At 31.0% G+C, this 11559-nt stretch overlaps 1 protein-coding gene across 1 annotated transcript in view; it reads right to left on the reverse strand.

Moving 5' to 3' along the window:
* Nucleotides 1–11559, reverse strand: part of LOC111627567 (exportin-5-like) — a 40086-nt gene that overhangs the window by 14104 nt on the left and 14423 nt on the right. The window contains exons 5-8 of the mRNA XM_023371168.1: nt 2882–3007; nt 874–964; nt 687–800; nt 504–616 (exon numbers count right to left, since the gene is read on the reverse strand). Coding sequence (XP_023226936.1) covers nt 504–616; nt 687–800; nt 874–964; nt 2882–3007 — 444 coding nt within the window. The remainder of the gene's footprint in view (nt 1–503; nt 617–686; nt 801–873; nt 965–2881; nt 3008–11559) is intronic.

The raw sequence follows: 11559 nt of genomic DNA on the forward strand, positions 1-11559 counted from the left end.
CTGCATACAGTAGGACCTATACTGTATACCATTAACTAAATATGAAATTTGTATGTTTCTCTGATAGCATTTAAAATGAAATAAAATCGATAAAAATTTATTTAAAAAGTTTTTAAATTTTATAACTACATCGAACTCCCGATTATCCGTGCATCGCCAATATATTAGAATTACGTATATATAAGCTATAGTTTAGAAGACTATTTTGGATTATTCGTGTTTTCCGTGCACACCCGTACACTAATAAACACGGATAACCGGGAGTTCGATGTATTGTATTTAGGCTATTCTCTAATTATCTAAGATAAATTCATACTGCTTTTTTAATGGTTATTTAAACAATAATATTAAATTTTTCATTTAATTTCTGAAATATTAATANTTTTTTTAATATTTCATATAGAAAAAAATGTGAATAATTTTGGTCTATTTACTAAACCAATTTAATGTGAATTATGTATTATCATCACATTTTTATATTTACTAATATAACTTTAACTCACCTTAGATAGATCGTTAGATAAAATCCTACCCATTACACTTTCTAAACAATTTGCAAGGGCTTCCCATTCTAAGTATAAAGGTGTTGTCATGCTACAAAATCCATTTTCGGCATCTGAAATGTTAAATACAATTACAACAAAAGCAAACTTAAAAATTACGTTTCAAAATGAAGAAAAGTAAACCTTGAGGCTCCTTCTTCAGTTGCATATATAACCATTCGGAAGCGTAAGAAAATGTAATGATTGGATTTGCCATCGTTGCACAGCGGAGCGTTTCACAGACGTCAGACCTAAATTCTAAAATGTAAAAATTACAATTATTACATTTGACATTGTTATGAATTTAATTCAAGTTTATTATTCAACTTACTTCCAAAAAAGGCATTGAAATCTTCGTCACTATCAAAATCTAATTTTGAGTAACTGCAACTGGCGAAATCAGATCTCGAAGGAAAGCCAACCTAAACATTTAAACAATGCAATTATACATTTATTGAATTTTCTGCATCATAAAAGTAATTATTAGCATTTTGAAAGTCAATTTCATATTAATTGCTTTTAAATAAAAAATAACAAATAATCAAATACCCAACAGATCAATGCTTTTATAAATAGTATTTTATAAACCCAGTGGAAAAAAATTAATACCAAAACTTGTCACTGTGGTATATATGGTGCTATAAGCAACAAACATTTTACAAGACACTCTGACTATACAGAGACTGTAGTATGTGGAGGATACTATTCAACAAGTTCTCCACTCTGAATATGTAAAACTTTATGATGATGAAGAGTGTTCCATACTACATTCAATAGTTGACCATAACTGATCCTCTGTGACACTTCTCACATGTAGTGTAATACTCTTGTTTTAATGCTGCCAAATTTGCAATATATCCTCAATAAACCACATTTTCAAGTGCCACAACCAAAAATCACATAGACTAAGATTCAAAGTGCTAAAATTTGCCATTGTGGTGAGCTTTGGTACTAATTTTTTTCTATTTTACAGAAATAAATCTCTTCTGCATAACCCAAAATGTTGCCAGACAAAATTTGATTGAATTTGGATTGCTAAATATCTCTCTTGTCAGTGTTGAATGGGGGTATTTTAATTATCATACCCATTATTACCACTACCATTCATTAGCTTAGAGATAAAAAAAAAACTGAAACCTGGGTCAGATTTTTCACTTTTGCAGCCACAGAACTATTTATAAAATAAATGTTATAACTTCTTGTCATGAAAACAGTTCATTAATCATAAATCTATTTAAAAATGTATTATGAAATTTCATCTACTTCAGCAGTTCTCAATCAATAGTTGTCGATTCACAGACCAGTTAAACAGTCACACACGAACTGTGAATCATCTGTTCTGTCTGTCTACTTCTTATTCTGTAAAAATCTTGTTAATAACAGGCAAAATATTTTGCCACACAATCTATCCAGTAACCTAAGAGACATGTAATGCATAAAAAAACTTCTTTTCCTTAGCTAATTGACACAGAAATTTGAAAAAATGACTAGGTCGATCTGCAAACTGTGTGGCACACATTTGTGTGCCGGGGTCTATAGACCATACTTCAAGAGCCACTAATCTAAATGAAACAAAATAAATAAGTTTTATCAAAAACTGTAGTATTACAGTAAAACCTTGTTAAATCAAAGTTGAAGGGCTACGAGAAATCTCACTTAAAGTTAGTTTAGAGTTAACAAATTTAATACACAATTTTCTCAATTTTTCTGTGCCCATAAATTTTCCATTATCAAGCCATTTCTCAAGAATCTGCTTCTCAATTGCAAGCATTCTAAATTCACACAATGCTTGCAATATCGTACACAGTTTGCTCTTGAGTACATTGTCAAAATGCTCCCTCATGCCCGAATCAGAATGTTGGCATAATACCTTATTGACAAAAAGTATGTCAATGTGAAGTGATAATGGCATGGTGTCATGTTCGACAAAGAGCCATTTATCTTAATCGTTCATATTCACACAGAATATAAGAGAAAGGAAGATCATGGACACATTAAAGAGCAGAGGGTAAATGGGAAAATAGCATTGAGTTAAAAGAATCAATAATTTCGATTTAATGAGACAGCATTATATGGAAAACCCCATGTATTGTGCAGGGACCTGTAAATGGCTTCCAGTTAATGCACTTCGACTTAGGTTTTACTATACATATAATTTTAATTACAGTTATGTTTAGTGAAATAATCTGAAACATTCTACTACATAGAATATGTTTGATTTAAAGGTATAAATAAATATTTGATTGAATACATATCTTAAGTTTAATTGTTGCTTTAAATGTTAAAGAATTATATAAACTATCATACAAAAAAAATTTTAAAAAAGCAGAATTTTCTACCTTAATAAGTTTATCCATACAACTCTTAACAATTTGTGGAATCACAGCTTTAAATGAGACATCTTCAGATATGGCTTTATGATTAAAAAACAAGCTCCAAAGGTTTTGTGTGTAACTGCTCAATACCTGAAAATTCAAATTATTATTATACTTATCTTAAATTTGTCTTAACACTTTCACTACCGACTGATGAAATTTTGTCATGTGACATTTGCCACATGTGCCAACAACGGCACATGTGGCAAATGTCACATGACCAAATTTGATCATGTGACAGCAGATGATGGCCAAGCGATGCAAAGTTGCATCGCTTGGGCAACGAAAGTTTTGGCAAATCAGTGCACACATTGTTTTTTGAATGTTATTTATTACTATCCGCAAGTGTAAGAAGCATTGTGCGGATTATATTTGATTGCTTGTTTCATACTTCCCAGAACACATTTAACTGTAATGGTTTTTCATCATTTGTCCTCCAAAATGAACAAATCAGCACAATCGGTGCAACTTTTTGTTTCAATGGCAGAAGAAAAAGCATTAAGTAGATTACTTAATTTTGAAATAAGAAGAATTAATTCATTCAAAAAGTTATAAAACAGTATAAAAAGCATAAATAATAAATTGTATAAACTTTTTGGATTTGTATTCATTAACTGTGTCAATATTAATCAATAAATAAATAAAATAAATGGAAAAAACTAAAATGCCTTCATTTTCACCATGTTAAATCACCAGAACAAGTCTTTCACTGTAGAGACAACCTTTTATTAGCAGTTTAAAATGTGACAAGACAATATTTAAAAAATACATAATTTCTTCAAAAAATGTATGATGAATTTAAACTGTTTTTGCATATTTCTGAAAAGGCATAGCCTCTAATAAAATTTCGTCTCTGCAATAGAAGGCTGTTGTTCATGATGATTCAACATGGTAAAAATGAAGACATTTTAGTCTCTCTACATACTTTTTTAATGTGTTTAAATTCATTGGCCATTAACTGAAAAAAATATTAATCATTTTTGAATTACTTCTACAGATCAATAAGCTTCAGAAGAATATTCAAAGCAATTCCATGAGAAATCTCTAAAAATCAATCCTGGTTTTCAACCTAAAACTTAAAATATATTTTTTTCTAAAGTAATTTTTGAATCATATCTTTATTATTGGAGACTGTTGTGAGGTCCCGGAAATAGCCCCCCAAAAAGAAAGATACAAAAAAACTTGTTAAGTTAAATCGTCAAGAAAGCAAATTATATAAGTATTGAATTGGCGATACCAGACTTTGATGTCAGCGCTCATAAAGAATAATGGGAAAAACAAAATTTTAGATAAAAGAAGAAAATTTAAAATATTAAAGTTAAGACGCAGTGTAGAAAGCAAAACGAAACTAGAAAAAAATATCAAAATGAGCGTAGGTGTCATAGTCAACAATTAAACACGATCAGAGTCGAAAATGATGGTGTCGGATAAACCATCTCCAGCCGACCTTTCTCGCGAACCTTACAAAGCTCCATTTACACCTGGAGACAGGTGGAAGACCAATTAGAAAACGATGATGTAAGGTCTATCCAATTAGCAAAAAGCCGATCCCAAAAAAGTCATAAAAGCACCAATTCCAAGGACAACAGGACTTCCACTAAGCTTCCACTAAGACTTTCACTAGACTTCTTTTGTGTTCGTGTATCTCCGGTTTTTTTTTGTGCATCCTTTCGTCTTTTGTGCACCGACTTTCGAGACTTCGAACTTTTTGCTCAACACTGTCCATGGGCCCCTATGACGCTGGACCAGATTGTCGCCGAAAATCCCGACGACGCAAGACCAGCACCGACGTCAAAAATTTCCAACAACACAGGACCTTGCCAACGAGAGACTTTATGTAAGCATTATCGTTTGGAATAAACGGTTTACCTTTGTAAAACACTTGTATTTGCTACCTTTAAAAACCGCCACCCACATACGCGTAGACCGTAGACCATCCCGATGGTAGGGAAAAAAAATCTCCCCCCAATCGGCGTTCTTACACTGTCGCATTAAAAAACATCAGGTTATTTTGCAGATTTTGTCTAATAAAATCTATAAACATTAAAATTCAGAATCAATGTAGTAATGAGTTAAAAGTATATTTGCATTGAGAAGCATATAAATTAAAAGGAACAAGTACTTTCTGCCTAAATTCTTTAACATAAATTCTGCCTAAATCATTTAACATAAACATTTTTATTATTTCCTTTTCTTCTTTTTCCTGTGTTTTGATTTTACTAGTTCGTTGTCTTATTTTATTTATATACATTTTAAATATATTATATTTAAAATGTATATAAATAGGCGTGTTTGAAAGATAAAAAGAACAATCAAAAGAGGAAAAGAGGTGTTAGTCAAATTGAACAGAAACAGATGTAAGTTGTAAAAAATAGTAAATAAATGTAAAAAACTGATATAATGTTAATATAATAATTTGTTTAATACAGGCTTAAGTTCACAGTAATATTGTTTTTGTTGGTTAAAATTGAATGTCCAGTAGAGTTAAAAATGAAAGAAAATCTGAAAATTAGTAAATAAATGTAAAAAACTGATAAAATATTAATATAATAATTTGTTTAATACAGGCTTAAGTTTACAATAATAATGTTTTTGTTGGTTAAAATTGAATGCCCAGTACAGTTAAAAATGAAAGAAAAAAGTCTGAAAATTGTAAGAATTTTATTGATAAGTTTGTCGGTAAATGTTAAATGTAATTTTAAAATGTATCTTATTGTTTTTAATTTATATAGAATATACTACTAAAATATCTGCTAAGGAGGGACAAAAGTGTCCGAAATGCAAAATTATGTATGNTTTTTAATAAAATATTATAACAGATGGTGTCATGCATGGTTTTTAAATGTCGTTGCCTGGAATGTTATGCAAGTTGCGTAACATTCCAAAATACTGATTTATTAATTTAGTTGGCCCAATTCATACAAAAATTCAGATAATTTCAATCAAAACTAAAAGACAAATCAAACATTGCAATAGTTTTATATCAATAAACTTATCTTTTTCCAGAAATAATTCTTTGCTGTTGGTTTAATTTGGTAACAAGTTAATTAGTAATGAATAATAAAGGAATCATTAAAATTAAAATGTAATAATAGTTTTTGTGATCTACTTGAAGGACCACAACTCTCCACTTTATTTCTCCCCATAAAGATCTTTGGAAGAAACACAGTAAATGTCTGGACAATTACTATTATATGCACACAAATCAATGTTTTTGCAGATTTTTTAATCTTAACACAGTTTAGTCAAATACTGTATTATCTTCAACCTGATTAATGAGCCTGTGCAAATAATTAGAAGCATACAGCAATGTCTCTGGTATTTGGATTGCACGTAACATATCAAATTTTGAAAATAAAAATAATCCAGTAATCAGGCACTGGGGAACCATCATGCATACGAATCTCTCCAAGATTTGATAAACAAAAGATTCAGAAATAATACATTTAGCAGAGGAATGAATAGGACCCCTGAGACCTCTCCTGTGCAGGTGGCTACCAGGAAGAGGTGCAGCAGACTTGTGCTGGAATTACAGAATGCATACATATCAAATGAGAGAAATGCTTCAAATGATGCTACAAGATCAAAATCATTAAGAAGTTTTGGAATAGATACAAAAATTTCATGCAGCTGTGCAAACCTTAAGAAATGCATTAACATAGGTACTGTACATGGAATGTTAGATCTTTAAATCAAACATGAAAAATGGCAAATGTAATGCATGAAATAAAAAGACTGAAGGGGGATGAGATCTTCAAAACAAGATGGACTGGAAAAGGAGATATTACTACTGATGAAGAAATAAGATTCATCTATTCAGAAAGAGTGGAACATCAATGAGGAGTTAGAGTGATGCTGAAAAAGAGAATGGCTAAATTGGTCGACAGATGTTGGGAAGTATCTGACAGGACTATAGCGCTAAGGATAGATGCTAAACCAAGAGGACTTTTCTTAATCTGGACATACATGCCAACAAATGACTATTCAAATGAGGAGATGGAGGAAATTTATAAACAAATAAACAAATGCCTACAACTTAAAAATAAGAAAGATGTAGTGATTATTACTGGGGGACATGAACACCAAAATTGGAAGAGAGAGAGAAGATAGTGTAATTGGACCATAAAACTTAGGAAAAAGAAAGTGGAAGTAGACTTGTTGAATTTTGCAGAAGAACCAACATGACTGTAACTAACACCTTGTTCCAACAGCATGACAGAAGATTAACTACATGGAGAGCTCCAGGGTTAAGAAGAACAGAAACAAGAAACCAAACTGATTATATTCTAGTCAATTACAGAGTTAGAAATGCAATAATTAACACAAAGACCTAGCCAAGTGCAGATTGCAGCAGTGATCATAGTCTGCTGGTAACAAAACTATGAATACAGCTGAAATCTGTTAGGCCAAAAAAAGCAAAAAATGACTCAATAGGGAAAGACTGTATCAAGAAGGCTTTTCAGACTGACATGTCGAAAAGACTGCAAAATTTCAACACTAACAGAAGTGCAGAAGAAATTTGGAATGATTTGAAAGAAAAATTAAAGACACTGCAGTTGACATCCTTGGCAAGAAAAAGAGATAAATAAAGAAGCCTTGGGTCACAAGAAAGATAGTAAAAAAGATGAAAGAAATAAAACAATATAAAAATGCTAATTACACGAAAGAAAAAGAAAACTATAGGATCATTAATAAACAAATAAGAGAAATGTGGAAACAGGCAAAGGAAAAGTGGTTGAATCAATTATGTCTGGAAATAAAGCACCATGCAAATGGGAACGACTTAAGAAGAGTATATAAAAAGCTAAGCTTAATCTCAGGGGAAAAAAAAATGCAGAATTGGGACTCCAAGGGATGAAAATGGAACATTTTATTGCAGAAACATGAACAAGTGATAAGATGGGAAAGATAGGTAGACAATCTCTACAGAAATGAGGACAGTTTAAACCTAGGTGGGATGAAGAAGAAAGAAGAGAGTGCAACCTTTCTTAAGGAAGAGAATGACACTGCATTGAAAAAACTCAGGAACAAAAAGGAACCAGGAAAAAGTAAAATACAAAAGAAATACTTAAAGCTATGGGAGAAGATGGAACAAGAATCCTAACTAGTTTTTTTTTTTAAACAAAATTTTAGAGGAAGGTATTCCGGATGATTTCACAAAATGTATCTTCATCCCTGTTCAAAAAACTGCAGGTATGACTATGATAAACCATAACTCAAAAGTTTTAATTATCATCATACAGCAAAGAATACAAAACTACATAAATTGGAAACTAGATGGTTTCCGAAGAGGCAGAGGGACAAGGGAGGCCATTACAATGATACAATTTACAGGAGAAAGGATGATTGATCACAATAGAGTTATTTGTATGTTTTGTCGACTCCAAAAAGGTCTTTAATAGTATTAATCAAACACAGTTGTTTGAGATTTTGCAAAAAATAGGTATTGCTAAAAAAATTATTGAGAATAATCTACATCATCTATAAAAGTCAAAAAGCAATAGTCAGATTTCAGGGAGAGGATACCAAATGGATTCAGATATAAGAAGGAATAAGATATGGATGTGGTTTGTCCCCAACACTTTTTAACATATACAGTGAATGGATAATGAGAGAAGCATTCGAGAATCTAGACAAAGATGTAAAAATTAATGGACGTCTTATCAATAACATTAGGTATGCTGACATCACTCTGCTATGTAACACTGAAGAAGGGTTACAGAAAATTCTAAATAGATTGAAAGTGGGAAAAGCAAGATATCAAATGAAAATAAGCATGAACAAAATGAAGTTATGATAATCTCATGAGAAGAAAACAAAGATCTACAGATTATGTTGGATGGAAAGAAAACAGAAAAGGTAAAAATGTTTGAATACTAGGAAGTTGGATAACTATAATCATGAAATTAAAAACAGAATAAAAAAGGATAAAGCTGCTTTTGCATAAATATCCTCAGTATTAAGAGAGAGAAATGTATGCAAAAAATTGAAACTAAAAATACTTAAAACTAGCAGACCATACCACGTGTTGTTGTGGCTCAAAATGTATCTATTATAAATGTGTAACACTTCCCCCGTAGGGGGGAGAGAATTTTTCGAAAAATCCCTTCTTAGTATACATTCTCTTGACATACCCTATTAAAACGCAAAAAACTGCATCTGAAATAGTATAAATAGAAGCAGAGTTCTTCACGATAAGCCTTAATCCCGTTCATCTTCCCCCAGTGGGGGGGAATTTCAACATGTATATTATATAAAAACATATGCATATTCAAATGCAACAATGTGTCAAAATTTCAAAGGAATTGGTAGAAACAAATGAACATTACATTTTTATTTATATTGATAGAAGATGATCTGCTTTAGTTCATCCTCAGAAAAGCATAATGCCTCACAGAAAAGAAAACTTAGGTTGTCGTACTCGCAAAGTTAGCGCCATCTGTTGGACAAAAGCCTTAATCCTAGATGATATCTTTTAATTTATATGAATGTTTAACAAAATAATATACAACCTATGTCCACCCTGAAGTTCCATTCTAAATATTGGTGAAAGAATTTTTGAAATCGGATGAGTAGTTTTGGAGATTACCTCCTACATCCAAACTTACAAACTTTACCTCTTTACAACATTATAATATTAGTATAGACAATGATTTGGATTGTGGCTATATATGGATGCAAGTCATGGATAATAAATCAAGCAGTAGTTAATATGATAAATTCCTTTGAGATGTGGTGTCTTAGAAAAATGGAAATAATTAGTTGAATAGATAGAATAACCAAAGAGGAGGTTATGAGTAGATGTGGAATGTAAAAATCCTGATGATCAGCATCCAGAGAAGAAAGACAGCAATATGCTGGACATATAATAAGAGAATCCTCAGGGAAACTGATGAAAATTGCAGTTCAAGGAATGGTGGAGGGCAGACAGAGAAAGAGAAGACCTAGGCTAACATGGCAAGACACCATCAAAAAATGGACTGGCTCAAGCTTGGGAAAAGCCTATAACCATAAAGAGTGGCAAAGAACTGTCCATCAACTGCAACCCTCTGTAAAGAAGACACATGTGAATGAATGAACTACTTTGGTAGGTGCAATATTAATAAACTTCTGTATAAATTAATTATAATAGCATCCTCATAACACATAATTTCATATTTAACATAAATTAAAACAAATACATTTGTTCATAATTTTAAATTTAAATACTTCTGATCCAGTTCCATGTCCAATCTTTATACCATAGTTAATTAAAAGATGCTTTAAATAATAAAGGCAAGAAGGATTTATCTCATTAGTTTTTGAATTATTTATATAATTTTAAATGCATTGTCAATAAAACTGTAAATATATCGTACCAAATGCTGATAACCAAAATGATTAAAAATTCAAAACATGTCATGCAATACATTATAATGATAAAAATTGCAATATTATTAGTAACACAAATATTCCTCTAGTAAAGATATTTTTAGTGTGCTCTATTTTAATCAATCAAGATTGCTCACATGTGTAAGTTTTGATAAATAACTATATAAAGGTCTTGAATTATAAATTGTAAGAATTATCTTAGAAAATACAATAAATTAAGATTTTTTGAAAATGTAACAATTAATAAATAAACAATTTAAGTTTTTATTCTACATAAAAGCATTTGGTGTTTAAAAATCTGATTACTAAAAAGTAAATTCCCTTCTCTCATTTCCTTTAACATTTAATTCAGTGTTTCCCAACCTTTTTTTCATCCTGGATCAGTAAAATTATGGATAATTTTACATATACCAGTAATTATGTGCAACTATGAATTAGGTTCATTTATTAATGCTTATATATGCTTATCTAGAGTTAATGGACATAAAGTATGTACAATAATTCTAGATTACTATTACAATGTCACCCGTAATCAACTGCGCCAGTGTAAGTATGGTCAAATACTTTTCTGCAGGCCAGTGAAATTTTTTCACAGACCACTTGTTGAAAAACAGTGCTTTATTAACAGATCTTCAGAAAACATCTGCATAATACAGAAACTTAGAATAATTTAATTTAGCTAATTCATTCTCTTATTCATACAAATTCTTAGTTCATATTTATGACTTTTATTTTGATATTTCATTGATTCTACAGTTCAAAGTTAAATGAGACAACTTTGTACAGTAATACCCCGACTTACGCAATTTTCAAATCTCACCGATTCGTCTTTTGTTTGAGCGCCACGTTGATTGAACGCAACCCTTGATTACTCATTCCCCCCACACTATTGTTCAGCTTACATGTTCAGATGTGTCGCGCGGAATCCACACATAGCTACAATTTATTTTGCGTTATTTATTTCTGTGTTTGTTATATCTACGGAGACTTGAGAGACTCTACTATGTCATCCAAACGAAGTAGAACTAATTCTTCTGCATCAAACAAGAAAAGAAAAACTTTATCTTTGGAATGTAAAGTTAACATTGGGTATGTTCGTAAACTCGAACGAGTTAAGCGAGAATGAAGTCATCGTTATTCCTATTTTGTTAGACTTTTCGAACGATTCGTTACTAACGCGTTTAACTCGTTTGACTTTACGAACGTACCCATTATTAAAGACTTCGATACAAAAATGAAAATTTGTGAATTGGCAAAGAAGTTTGATCTAC

The sequence above is a fragment of the Centruroides sculpturatus genome, unplaced genomic scaffold (genome assembly GCF_000671375.1).
Source record: "Centruroides sculpturatus isolate CEXI.00-Female unplaced genomic scaffold, Cexi_2.0 scaffold363, whole genome shotgun sequence".
Classification (NCBI taxonomy): Eukaryota; Metazoa; Arthropoda; class Arachnida; order Scorpiones; family Buthidae; genus Centruroides; species Centruroides sculpturatus.